At 33.7% G+C, this 15,011-nt stretch overlaps 1 protein-coding gene across 4 annotated transcripts; it reads right to left on the bottom strand.

Annotated features, from left to right (window-relative positions):
• Positions 1 to 6,379: 6,379 nt before the first annotated feature.
• LOC132115253 (myoD family inhibitor domain-containing protein-like) lies at positions 6,380 to 13,890 on the bottom strand. Of its 4 annotated transcripts, none has more exons than XM_059523633.1 (6): positions 13,751 to 13,890; positions 12,551 to 12,701; positions 11,613 to 11,744; positions 11,159 to 11,377; positions 9,593 to 9,892; positions 6,380 to 6,518 (listed from the first exon to the last, which is right to left on the bottom strand). In XM_059523633.1, exons 2-5 carry the CDS (start codon positions 12,678 to 12,680, stop codon positions 9,633 to 9,635), a joined length of 741 nt encoding a protein of 246 aa, XP_059379616.1. In that variant the 5' UTR covers positions 12,681 to 12,701; positions 13,751 to 13,890; the 3' UTR covers positions 6,380 to 6,518; positions 9,593 to 9,632. The 4 variants fall into 4 exon arrangements, 3 of the variants coding, with proteins under 3 accessions (XP_059379616.1, XP_059379615.1, XP_059379617.1); XR_009425459.1 differs by lacking the exon at positions 6,380 to 6,518 and adding an exon at positions 8,356 to 9,056 and having other exon boundaries at positions 9,258 to 9,892; XM_059523632.1 differs by lacking the exon at positions 6,380 to 6,518 and having other exon boundaries at positions 9,151 to 9,892.
• Positions 13,891 to 15,011: the final 1,121 nt, after the last annotated feature.

The following is a 15,011-nucleotide window of genomic DNA, read 5'->3' as shown; positions in this document are numbered from 1 at the left end:
CATGAAAAAAAAGTCAACTTCATTGAAGTTATAACATTCAACTTGATTTTTAAAGTCAGTTTAATATATTTGAAGCTGAAATGATTTTACAGCCAATTTGCTATAAGCAGCTGAACTTAAGTCTTTAAGATGAAGTAGGTGGAATTCGTTTACAATGTACCTACTGTATTTGTGCCATTGATTTGCACCGCATCTCGACCTCTCTAACTTTAATTTGAGTTTCATGCACCGATGTCAGACTGTCTATGCAAGTACTTTCATAGTGAAGTAGCAGTGGTTTCTGTGAGCAGATGACAGTCATGTTTCCTTTGACATTCAAAGACCTTCCAGCTCAGAATATTGTTCTTGTTCTCTGCCAGAGAGCAATGAATCACATCAATGAATCATCAAACCTTCATTATTGTGAATTTCTTACTGCAATCTAACATCCCTTATTAGGATTATCATAACATTCACAAGTTCTGTTTTTATTTCTACAGAGACTCATTTTGCTATTAATGCGTGTCTTACATGCTTATAGTCAAAATAATGTTTATTGAATTACTTCAAAGTTGAATTTACTTCTGGATGACCATGTTAAAAAATAGCTTTTTTAAGATTTTGGCATTGATTTTTTTTTTTTTTTATACTACGATATAAAAAAAGGAGGAGGAGTTTTATCGTGTACATTAGCAATAGCAGCTTGTGAAACTACTGTAGTTATGCAACATTACAGTTCAGATGTGTTGATGTGTCCTCTTAAACCCCAATATCTATATATTAGAAGCTGATTTAGCACAATGGCTTACATATATTTGAAAAAGAGTTTATAGTTTTTACTACATATATCAACTTATGTTATATATTTAAGATTAAACTATATATTTTCACCGCTATTTCCTGAAAAATTCTAACCGAAAGACATTTATATCCACAGTGATGGATAGTTTTCGTACCTTGCTGGTGAAGAGGGAAAGATTTACGTTTTTAAACTAATACATTCTAGAAAATCACAAAACAGGCCAGTTTAATGACGGTGAATCTGTCAAACCTTGTTGCTGAAATCATTTGCCTATTTTGGTGTTTCTGGTCATAAATGGCCAGCGTTTTAAAAAAATTGCTTGTAAATCTTTCATTCTGCTATATTATCACCAAATACTGGATTCAATCTTTTTGTCAACATGTTTTCTTTCAGTGTTCTCTCAAAAACTGAAGTGCATTCGTTCAATCAGTGAGGCCTACAATCAATCAGGGCCAAAAAGAAATACAAAACCTGTGCTAACTGAAAGAAAACAAGTTGATTAAAAAACGTGATACAGTATTTGTTAATAAAATAGCATAACTAGTTTTAGGGTGCTAATTTTTGACTGGTAACACCGCAAGTGTAACAAGGTGGGAGAATTTTTTTTTTATAAAAATATAAAATTGGGAAAATCTGTAGATTTTAGTTAAATGCAATAACATTAACTAGCATTTTTGTGGAAAAGAAAATATAAAAATGAACTGGTTTAGATTTTGGATCTATGCTATGTCAGTGTGTACGTCACGTCACTTTAAGATGGTTTTATCTCTGGTAAAGACATCTGTTGTCTTAAATATCTCTACAGGTCGTGTTCAGCCACCTTGTGATTGCATGATCACTGCTAAAGATCAGTAACCATTGGGAATCACAATAGATAAATTAAGTACTTTTGTATATATTTCTTTGGCGCCTCCATGTTGGATGTCCAGTGATGGGATTTGGGCATTTCTTGTGTTTTTGGAGGTCACCGTGCAGTTTCTGCCTCATGAAATGTCCTCAAACTTGCCATCAGTTCTGTGGTCGGTGCTGTGGAGAGCTACAAAATGTCTATCAATTAAAAAAAAAAATGCATATATAACTGTACTTCAGGAGACTAGAGAAGAATTAGACCGTGTTTACATTCATCTCATACTTGATAATGTCCTGTAGATGTCCACTGTCCGGTCAGACTTGAGCAAAGGGAACGTGTTTGTGGTTTATTCTGTATTTCAGTAGGTCCAGCGTGCCTGTGGATGTTTATTCCTGTATTCTCTACAACATTAAAACAAGCAAGTTTTCCAGATTTCTTTTTGTACTTCAATATATTCATTTTTTTTTTCTTTTTTGTAAAAATATGAATAAAGTTGTAAAACAGCTATGCATTTGTAGGAGTATGTCTTTTTTTTTTTTTTTTACAGCAACTTTCTATATTTTTGCAAACATCTGAAGAAGAAAATGGCTGGAAAAATGACAGTAACGTGCAAAAGTAAAATGCTAAATATGGTTTCCACTTTTCAGGACCATTCAGTTTAGCCCCCCAGAATATAAATTGAACAAGCCCAGGTCTGTTTATGTATTTATTTTCTAATGTGCTTTTATTTTTATCTATTTTTATTTTATTGTTTATTATTTATTTTCTTTTAGAGCTCATTAATGATTCACATCAGATTCTCTTTACTGTAATACAGTAAATAATATCCTGTCAGGACTTAATTTTTAATTTTAATTAGACCTTGTACTGTTTATGGTCCTCGAAAAAGTCTTCATTTTCTTGAAGCAAATTGGTTTTTTAATTATTTATATATATATATATATATTGAGTGAAATATGACCCACACATACAAATCTATTCACACGTGAAAATCGATGGCGTGTTTTTTTTTTTGTAGAGTGTGCCCTTGAGAACTTCACCTAATACCATGTGCACTGTTTTATTTAACCCTATTTTTAATGTTAAAACTGTTCAAACAGACAGGCAGAAGTTGCTCATGTCATGTCAATTGTTTGTCCAGCAGAGTGCAGTAACATCTCTCGTCTTTGTGCGTCACTTACATCACCGCATTCCTTAATAACGCTCGTATCTTCATAAACCAAACCTGTTACTTAATTAGTTTGGTCTTGTTAGTAAGACTACAGGGAATGCTGTTTAACTGTCAAACGCCCTGCGGGTTCCGGTTGTGTGTCTGTTCTGCATGCTGTTGTTTGCCTGACAGCGATATCTTTGTTATTCCAGCTCTCCTCATGTCCAGGGGTGTCGGACTGGGTGTAAAACCAGTACTGATTACCAGGGCCCCAAAGGAAGAGAGGGCCCTTGAAAAGTCTGGAATATATATTTTCAAGGGGAGGGGGCCCATTAGGACTGCCTATGCACAGGGCCCAGGATCTTGTGCAGCGCCCCTGCTCATGTGTCTGTTTCTTCTGTAACCTCATATCAGCTGTGTTAGTTTTGGATGAAGCCTCGCGCCCAGCCTCAGACCTGTCCGTGCTGCAGTGCATTCTGGGCAGATCTTCTTGATTGTTTTTTAATAATTCACTTGATCCTTCATCAGGGAGCGGGAGTGTGGATATAAAACACTCGGACGGGAAGTGTCCGCTGTGTTCTGAGAGGAGATGCCAACTGGGCTGTTTTTATTAGCACTTTGTAGCAGGCCGAAATTATTTTCCATGTGTGAAAAAAAAGCATATTCCCAGAGTAATTGAAACCTAAATAATAAAGAAGTTGTCTGTAATGAAATGGAGTTTCAGCTGTGTGTCATTAATTAAGCTTGTTTGTATCAGCTCTTCCTTTTCCTGTGTTCAGTGTCGAGTCTCGTTAAGCTTATTGTGTTGTATCTCTCATCTGTCTTGTTTATCTTGGTGTTTATGGATTAAAGAATTGTGTGGATTACTGTTTGGATTCTCTGCTTGTCTGTTCGCAACACATTGTAACATATTTATATATTTAAAGGAGCTGTATGTAAGAAATCTATTTCAATTAATCATAAAATGGCCCTGATGTGTCACTAGACATTAAGAAATCATGTTCATTTCAAATAGTTATATCACTGACAACAGTAGTCCGGCCAAGATATTGTCATTTAAAAAGTGGACTTGCAGTCCTCAACTGATGTTGATGTTGTCATTTTGTGTTTTGGCCTGACGCGCCTCCCTCCACCTATCTACCAATCACGAAGTCAGTAGTGTTTCAGGATCCGTGTTGCCAGCTTTGCTGTAACCTACCCTAACTCCAGTCGGATAAAAGTGTCTAATGTTACTAAATCAAAAAGACCTCGTTATAATTCAGAAATTTGTTGTGACAAAGTCCGAAATAAAACCAGAATTTGTATTGGAGATGCTTTTGAAAGATGGAGACGGCTGAAAACGGAGAAGAATTTGAACACAGACGCCAACGTTGCTAATTTTCTCCTGGACAGGTAAGATTCATCTATGCTTGGCTAACTTGTACTTGATGTCAATGGACATTTCTTATATTCATGACAGTCGAACAAAGTTATGCATGTTTGTGCAAAGTAACATAACGTTAGCTGACATGGACGTATGCTAACATTAGCAATGCATTATAGGAGCCCGTTTCTCTGTCATGCTGAGATGCTGAGGAAAACAACATTTGCACGCCCACTATGGCAATTTGAAACGTAGCCTGAGACAGTAGCCTAATGCTACCTCAGTAAAAATTATTCGTCATTTGTTCTTCACGTATATCGTGGACTAAGTTACACATGCTGCAAGTTGACCTGTATGACCATTGCTAATGTAATTTAGTTACTCTAACAATATTTTCTGATGGAAGCATAAACATAATTAACAGAAAAAAAAACTTACTGTGTACGTCTGTTCGTCACTTGCCATTGGAAGCTCATTGAAGCAGCCTACGTTTCTGCTGAATCCTGCAGCTTATCTGGCAACCTCGAGTCAGGGGGTAGGGGGAGGGGATACACCGCTCTACAGTATTTTTATAGTGATTGCAGTACCAGTTTTGGCCACAATCCTACATACGGCTCCTTTAAAGTAATATTATTTGTTCAATTTTAAGTTAAAATATCATGTTATTTATACTTGTTAATAACTTTAATGTTATATGTTATGTTTTTATTTTTAAATCTACATATTTAATACAGGTGCTGGTCATATAGTTAGAATATCATCAAAAAGTTGATTTATTTCACTAATTCCATTCAAAAAGTGAAACTTGTATGTTATATTCTTTCATTACACACATACTGGTATATTGCAAATGTTTATTTAATTTAATTTGATGTTTATAAATGACAACTAAGGAAAATCCCAAATTCAGTATCTCAGAAAATTAGAATATTGTGAAAAGGTTCAATATTCGCACACACGTATGCAAGACATGGGTTTCAGCTGTCGCATTCCTTCTGTTAAGCCACTCTTGAACAACAGACAGCGTCAGAAGCGTCTCACTTCAAAAAGGACTGGACTGCTGCTGAGTGGTCCAAAGCTATGTTCTCTGATGAAAGTACATTTTTACTTTCAGGGTCCCAGAATCAGATTACATCAGGGTCCCAGAGTCTGGAGGAAGAGAGGAGAGGCAAACAATCCACGTTGCTTGAGGTCCAGTGTAAAGTTTCCACAGACAGTGATGGTTTGTGGTGCCATGTCATCTGCTGGTGTTGGTCCACTGTGTTTTCTGAGGTCCAAGGTCAACGCAGCCGTATACCAGGAAGTTTTAGAGCACTTCATGCTTCCTGCTGCTGACCAACTTTATGGAGATGCAGATTTCATTTTCCAACAGGACTTGGCACCTGCACACAGTGCCAAAGCTACCAGTACCTGGTTTAAGGACCACGGTATCCCTGTTCTTAATTGGCCAGCAAACTCGCCTGACCTTAACCCCATAGAAAATCTGTGGGGTATTGTGAAGAGGAAGATGCAATATGCCAGACCCAACAATGCTTTGCTGCAGTAATTCGGGCAAAAGAAGCCCCAACTAAGTATTGAGTGGTACATGCTCATACTTCTCATGTTCAAACTTTTCAGTTGGCCAAGATAAAATAATATTGGTCTTAAAAAATATTCTAATTTTCTGAGATGCTGAATTTGGGATTTTCCTTAGTTGTCAGTTATAAACATCAAAATTAAAAGAAATAAAGATTTGAAATATATCAGTCTGTGTGTAATGAATGAATATAATATAAAAGTTTAACTTTGTGAATGTAATTAGTAAAATAAATCAACTTTTTGATGATATTCTAATTATATGACCAGCACCTGTATATTTGTTTAAATATATGTATAATTTATATTTTTATATTTATTATGAATATATCTATTTATATACAAACTTATATTTTAATAAAAATATTTATGTAATATGTTGTTTTAATTTAATATTTTAATTTAATGTTGCTTAACTTAATTATATTTTAGATTTTATTATATATATAAAAATCTATATATAAGATTTTATATATATATATATATATATATATATATATATATATATATAAATATGCAGTTAAAATAATATTTAAATTATTATTATTTTTTTTTTTTTGAAAGTTTGTTCCTTATTTGGTCTAGCATTGCTCAAACAAGAGGAACACCACTAATATGATTAATTAAACTTGTTATACGTGTGACTTTCAATCTTCAAGGGCCACATAAAGGAAGTTATGATTATTTCTTCACCCCGTTTGAATGTTGCGGTGCTCTTCAGTCATGAGGAATCTGCAGAGTTTGTTGTTCTTCATGGGTGAGAGTCTTCACGACGTCAGCACTCTTTCTTCTCCAAAACCTTGAATGAACAAAAGGAGGATTGTGGTCAGTCGTCTAGCGAGCCCTTCATGCAGCCCGGAGACAAAGACGTCACAGACTACAGGAGACTTACCAGATGCTCAGTTACACTGTGCTTGCTGTTCTTCATTTGTTAGCCACTAAAACAAAAGCATCTACTAAATGAACAACTGAACTAAATTTCTCTTCAGTTTGATTTCTGGGTACTAGTGTAACATCTAAGCAGAGCAGACCCACTATCATACTGACTTCTTCAACTGTAGCGTGACATTTGGGCTTTGATGTATAAAACCTTGTTTTGTCTTTTTTGGTGCAGTGATGCTGAAAGCTGCTTCCTGTCCTGCTTCCTGCAGACAAAGACTGACAGTGACTCTTTGAAACAGTGGGCAGGAGCGCTGGGTCAGAACCAGACCTGGTTTATGGCCATGTGGCCTATATCCTGTCGCCCCAGTCACTTCCTCCACTTCCTGTTGACGTCGCTTGGCACATCTGTACAATAAACACTGTTTTCCTGCAGCCATCTCCACATGCACTCGACTTGATTGGTTTACAGCATATAAACGTATCTGTTAAAGATGAGACATCCTATTTTGGTGTCTGCATCAAATTCAGTTTATAAAGCGATTTTATATACATACAAAGCAATTTAAATGCAAGTGTTTATTTTAATGTTTCAAATAACTTGTCAAAATATGATGTAATATAATATAATGTTTCTTCATCATTCAGCGTTACAAACATATTTATGTAAAATTATTCTAACCTGTACTTAATAAAAATATAAAATGTTATAATATTTTAAATGATTAAAAGCTTCTTGCGGATAAATAGGTAAAACCTATGGTTTTTAAGAATAGTGGCAAATATTGGTGAAGATTTTTATATGACAATTAATTAGTTTTTGAGGGCTGTACTGTGATTCTTAAATAGTCTTTTAATATCATCTAATAAGTCTTATTCTAAACATTCCTGGCAAGATTATTTACATATAAACTATAATTTACATTTTAGTGGGTGTCTTTTGTAAATCATGATACAAAATGAATGACAGATGTTTATTTTTGGCACAGAAAAAAAAACAATTTTAAAATGTAGATAATTTTTTTTATTTTATTGTATTAAACTTTATTTATATTATAGTTTTGATGCATAAAAAAACCTGTTAAGCTTTGACCCAAATATACAGGTATAATAAATGTTTCTTGAGCATGTTTGAATAAATAAATAAATATATATGCTTGAGAAACATTTATTATTATTTTTTTATGATGAAATATAATAGTATAGTAAATTGTATAGTTTACATACAGTATATATGCACATGCATGTTATATGATTATTAGAGTGAATTAGCATTCTAATAATTTATTTTCTTTATGAGCTTTTAACTAAACAGATTGAATGATAGCATTAACAATAGACAGATACTTTATTAATCCTACATGAAAAATTATTCTTGAACAAAACTTTTATTTGTTCTAAACACACTTTCAAATATTGCAAATCGTTAATTTCTTAATATATAATCAATAAATCAGTGATGGAGGGCAGATCCAGTATTTTCAGTTGATGTTTATAATGTGTAAGCCACAGCGGGAGGGAGGGAGGCGGTGTCAGTAAAGCTTGTCCCTCTGCCGGACTCAACATCAGCTCTCTCTAGAGCAGTGCCTGCTGTACAAACACTGGGCAGAGTCATCTGGAGAAAGCCTGTGAAATTCAACATGCCCAGAGGAATATGCGAGCGCTTTATAGTCATCCTGACTGGTTATTTGCATCACCCAGCTTTAGTTAAGAGTGCTGAGAATGCTACCATGCTACTTTGCTGCCATGCTACTTTAAAACAGAGAATGACTATTAAGATAAAATTGATTCTTTAGAATAAATGACTTACTAGATTGTTTTTCTAAGCACTATAAACTGCAAGAAGTATTATTCCACATAAAGGTGGATTTGCTCTCATGTTGTGATCACATGACCAGCAGAATATTAACTACGGTACTTTTTCTGAATAACCCCCTTGTTATAGGTGACAAATATATACAATACCGTTAAAATGTCTGGGGTCAGTAAAAAAGAAATTACTTTTACTCAGCAAAGATGCATAAAATTTATCAAAAGTGACAGTAAAGACTAAATTGCTATTTCATATAAATGCGGTTGTTTTAAAAGTTCTATTAATCAAATAATCCTAAAACAAGTATCACGGCTTCAAACATATACATGTTAGGCAGCACAACTGTTTTCAGCATTGATAATAACAAAATGTTTCTTGAGCAGCAAATCAGAATATCAGAATAATTTCTGAAGTTCATGTGTCTGAAGACTGGAGGAATGATGCTGAAAATTCAGCTTTGTATCACAGGAATAAATTATATTTTAAAATCTATTCAAATAGAAAACTGTAATTTAAACTGTAATAATATTTCACACATTTTACTGTTTTTACTGTATTTTGTGACCAAGTAAAAACTTGAAACATCCACATCCATATTCAAAAAGTCATTTTTATGTTGTTTTCACTTACAAATATCTAACAATTCTTAAATCATGATCATTTACTTGAGAAGCAACCCAAGATATTAAGTCGTGTTGTCTGAAATCAGCAAAAACAAGAAAATATCATCTGCAAGTAATTTTGCTTCTCAAATAAATGTAACTTGATTTAACATTGTTTAGATATTTGTACTGGAAAATAAGACAAAAATCATGTTTTGCTGCACAATCTTACCAACTTCCAAACGGTAGTCTAAGTGATAAATCTTTTGCTCTTCCCCGGTAAAGATGAAGTGTGTCATTCCTGTGCCACTAGTGTCACCAAACAGAATTGGAAAAATTAAAAAGATTTCCTGAACTAACGCCATTGGTCGATTCTCCAATAAGCGAAGCAATATTTCACATTAAAAAATGGATTCTGTAGGTATTTAAAAAATAACACACTTCAGATTTAAAGCCTGTCAGAATTCAGAGAGTAACCTCGTACAGAACAGTCCAACTTTGACTGATGCAACAACTTCATTTTCATTCTAAATAAATAGAAAATGCGGGATAACAATGATATATATACCCAACGCTTACAGTCTTTTGAGCAGTTGATATCAGTCTGTTGAGAATCCAGTTAGGCAGTGAAACAGATGGAGCAGCATTCCACACAGATCTCCAGACAGTCTGAAGACTGGCAACAGTCCTCCACTATCCCACAATGCAGCAGGGCAGAGCAGGTGTCCTCAGCACAGCACGCCAGACCACCGGTGGCCGCTTCTCCACAGCAGCAGAGAGCGTCACACTCCAGACCGCAGGCCAAACACTGAGCCACGGCCGAACACCACGACAGCACCTCGCAGAACAGACATGCTAGGATGCAGTGTGCACAGCAGTCTGAAACCAGCCACAAACATACTTTGATTATCACAGTATTCAAAACCATTTGTGCCCTTTTTGTGACTATAATGATGATATAATTCATTAGGCTTTGTCAGATCATTTGAAAGATTTAAACCCTGTCTTAAATGAAATGCAAAGGAATTTATAGTGTTTTTGAGAAAAGTCTCTTCTGTTCCACAAGGCTGCATTTATTTGATCAAAATGCAATAAAAACAAAAATATATAATTCAATTTAAATTAAGTTTTATATTTGAATATATTTTGAATCGTAATTTATTTCTGTGATGTGCAGCTGTATTTTCAGCATCATTACTCCTCTCTTCAGAGTCACATGATCCTTCAGAAATCATTTTAATATGCTGATTTTCTGCTTAAGAAACATTTCAAGCGACTTATTATCAGCGATGAAAACAGTTTTGTGGAAACAGTGATACCTCTTTTTCAGGATTCTTGAATAGAAATAAAAAAAGCATTTATTTTAAATAAAAATATTTTGTAACATTATAAATGTTACACTTCTGATCATTTATAGTGAGAAATAACTATAAATGTATCAAATATTAGCTTTATTTTAGAATACAAAATGCTATTATTGAAATTAGAATATCCAGTCATTTTTGTTTATGTTTTATGCATTTTCTGAGAAAATTGTGTATTATTCTCTGCAGTTTTTTCCCCAGACCTTGTTATGCTGTGATATTTTTTCTTCTTCTCTTTTTTTGTGGTGGTTTTAACTTGAAGAGAGTGACATTATAATTTCTTGATCATAGTAATCAAACTTAAGTGTCTACTGGTCTTATTAGCATTTTACAAAGTATAAGTTTACACTTACATTACCCTCTGAAAATTCACAACAATTTTCTTTTTTCTACATTAAAAAATATAGACTGCTTATTTTATCTATTTAATCCTAAATGAATTCCTTCACAACATGTGAAATAATGCCACAAACTCATGGAGTTATCAAAACATCAAGCCCTCAAACAAAGACATTTGACCTAATGGAAAGAATTATCAAGTGCTGACATGAAGAGACCATTAAACACATGAAGATAAAGCCATAGGCCCGTCCTAGTGTCACTGAAAGATAAGACCAGGCCCTATATTTACGAATGGCCCTGTGGGTGGAGGCCTCTTTTCAAACATGCCCCACGTGCTCTAAAAACACATTTAAAATATTGACACTAAATGGTTGACGGTTTGACTATGGGTTGAACCAATAGATAGAATTTTTGAAAGGGCAAATAGTTTTACTCTTACCATCTCCAGCTACTCTCTGTATCTGCGAGGCATCAGCCTTGAAGCGCTGCTGGCTCCAGGAAACGGAGGGTGTGTGTTTTCTGTGAGGGTGTTTGTGTCCATTGCACTCTGCATGTCCGTTGCATTTCTGTTGTGTTGTCAGGCGCGGCGTCGATCCTCCTGATGAAGAAGCCGGAGGAGTACGAATTATAGCAGAGCCACTGGGAATACTGGGCTTCACTGAAACGTGGTCAGTTTAGATAATAAGACATTTGAATACATTACAGTTTATAAAATATATATTCACTTGCAACAAATTATCATAAATTAACTGCATCATCAGTTTTATAACTATGTTTGCATTCTATGCCTTGTGTTAAGGAATAGTTCACGGAACTAGCAAGTGATTAGAATTTTTGGTAGAATTATTTGTTTCAATTATTCATTGCCTTCTGATGCATAAAAACGTAAATACCGTTGCCTTTCTCTATTTTGCGTGAAATTGTAGGTATGTGGTCAGGAAGCAGTAAAGCATCATCATTGGTTGAGACACTGTCTGTCAGGGACTCGTTTCTTCCGTTGTCAACAATCTCAGCTGGGACAGGACCTGTCAGTCACATACAATTATTTAAAGGAAAAGTTCACCGAAAAATTAAAGTTTGCCTAAAATGTACTTACTCACAGGCCATCCAAGATGTAGAGGAGTTTGTTTCTTCATCAGAACAGATTTGGAGATATGTAGCATTACATCACTTGCTCAGCAATGGATCCTCTGTAGTGAATGGGTGCCGTCAGAACGAGAGTCCAAACAGATGATAAAAACATCAAACTAATCCACAAGTAATCCACACCAATCTTGTGAAAGGAGAAGCTGTGTGTTTGTAAGAAACAAATCTATCATTAAGAGGTTTAAGCATAAACTGTCACATTTCAGTCCATAAAAAAAGTCCATCCTCTGTTGTCTTCTCACATCAACACACTTGTTTTAAATGGATTTCACTGGTAAAGAGTGTGCAATCTGTACATATTTCTATCTTGATTCAGATTAAATGACTTTTTCACTGGAGAAAGCAATATTATGGATAGACGTTAACTTATAGACTGGAGTGGTGTGGATTACTTTGATGTCTTTATCATCTGTTTGAACTCTGACGGCACCCATTCACTGCAGTGGATCCATTGGTGAGCAAGTGATGCTAAATGATCCATTTCTCATGAAGAAACAAACTCATCTACATCTTGGATGGCCCAGGAGTGAGTAATTTTTTAGCAAATTTTCATTTTTGGGTGAACTATTCCTTTATGTTTGTCTAAAAGCTTTCAGAAATGTTGCCGTATAAATGTAATGACAATTTTAAATGCTATTTCTCCCATTAAGCTTAAAAATATTTGCTTCATAAGCATCCCTCTCACCTGTGACGTCAGGTTTGCAGGTGGCCTGTGGTTGTGTCTTGTGGACATGACTCTCCTGGGACATGAACTTGACCGGTGCGCTGCCCTGCCCTCCGTCCCACTGTTGGACATCCATGGCTTCTGTCTCCATTTGAGACGCTTGGCTCTAACTCTGAGAAAAAATCCAGAAAGAGAAACATTTAGCATAGATGGACTGTACAGTGTCAGTCTTGGGGTTTTCTGGGGTAAGGGATCCTAATGGAAACCTCAAATATACCATTAACATACTATTAAGAAAATAAAAATAGCCTGAATGCACTGTAAGTCGCTTTGGATAAAAGCGTCTGCTAAATGCATAAATGTAAATGTAAATATGATGACTTTTATCCCCTAAGACAGAGCCCTGAGAAACATTTCAAAATGTGACTTGAGTGCATGAAATATATTTGTGCAGCTGCTCTGAAAGTGATTTGGGAAAGTGTCTAATTTTAAAATCCTGCTGAGTCCAACAGAACTGACAAAATCATCAAAGCCTCAGGCGAATGTGCAGGAGCCATAAAAATCATTTTTGACAAGTGTTTGCTGTTTTAAAAATCTGCCTAGTTTTACCTACAGAGCATTCATGAAGCAAACATCTCAAGTTAAATACTTCTCCCTATCTGACCCTGATTAAGAGTAAAATCAATTTGACTATTTAAAATTTTTTTTAAAGTTATTTGTAGTATTTATCTACAAAGTTATTTGAATAAGGTATATCCAACATTGAATAGATCTATTTTATATGTACATACTTGTCTTAAAGATAATAAAAGGACATTTGTGCTCTACTTCAGATCACTTTAAAACTCACTATTACTTGCTTTATTAATTTTTCAATGTACTTAAACCTAAACATGAACAAACATTATAGAATTGATCATATACATGACTGATGCATATTTTAGATGTTAGACATTAAATAATATATATTAATTTACTTATACTTAGTGAAGTATTGAAAACAAGCAATGGCAAATTATAATTAGTTGTAGGGTGTCACCTCAACAGTGTCATAAATGTCAAAATATTGTTTGTCCAAAATGACCACACGTCATTTTGAAAATTAAAGTGTATACATTGCACTTGAAACAAGTAAACAGAAGTAAACTTCTCATTGTTTACTGACTAAAGATTAAGTAAATGACCATAGCATGAAGACACAAGATTGAATCGAAGTCTCACCTTAAATCGAATAACTCCAGTCTTGTACCGAGGACGTTTTAATTCACTTTAATTCAGAATGAGCGCGTGATGTTCGTCTGCGAGCGCGAGCTGTATCTGTTCTGCTGACAAGAGCGTGTGCGCGTGCACGACATCCTTCCTGAACTGCAGGGTATCGACAGCTTTAGTAAGGATTTATTTTATTTCGTTGAGGTTTATCACATAATTTCCCTACTGGATTACTACAATATCTTTTTTTTTTAATCTCGTTTTTCTACTGCATTTATAAAACATACCTTCTTTTTCCATGTATTAATTATAGCCTACACTGACTGATGACTGGCAATAAGTATAGGCTATTGTCAGTTAACTGTTGTTCATTAATTCAGAATTATTTATTTAAATTACTGACCATATTAACTCACATTTTTTCTCAGAATTCTCTCTGAAATGGTAGTATTATCAGCATTAATTCATTCATAATGATACTCTCATTTGATTCTAACAGTAGAAAACTGAATAAACTATTCAACAATCAAATCAAATTATAGGCATTTTATAAGTGTTAAAATTAATTAAACAATTAATTAATTTATGTATTTATACTGTAGGCTATAACATAAAAAGAAAACGTTTGATCTCTGTTTTCAACTACCAAAGTTAATTTTATACTAATAATTTTTATTAATATATTTGTATTATTATTTTCTAATTATGTATTATTATTTTTATTTTAGGATTAATTATAATTCTATTAATTGTTTTGTGTGTGTATTTATCATTTTTATTATGATTTTTAAACGTCTGTATGGCTATATATATATAATGCATCTAAAATAAACCTTTTTGTTTACATAATATATGTGTGTGTGCTATTTATATTTATTATGTATGTATAAATACACACACATGCATGTATGTATTTAAGAAAACTGTTTTTTTAATATATGAACTAGATTTATATTTATAATATAAATTATATTAATATAAATATATACATGTAAAAATAAATTTGATAAATATTTGTAAAAAATATATACTGTACGTGTGTGTTTGTATGTGTGTATTTATATATATATATATATATATATATATATATATATATATATATATATATATATATATATACACACAGTACACACACATGTTATAAAAAAACTTTTATTTTGGATGCGATTAATCATTTGAAAGCACTAATATATATATATATATATAATTTTTTATTTTTATTTATAATTTTATTTTATTTTTATTTCATTAAACTTTTTTTTTTATTATTTAG

Source organism: Carassius carassius, chromosome 34 (assembly GCF_963082965.1).
Source record: "Carassius carassius chromosome 34, fCarCar2.1, whole genome shotgun sequence".
NCBI classification, from domain to species: domain Eukaryota; kingdom Metazoa; phylum Chordata; class Actinopteri; order Cypriniformes; family Cyprinidae; genus Carassius; species Carassius carassius.
This window is presented reverse-complemented; position numbering and strand designations above follow the sequence as displayed.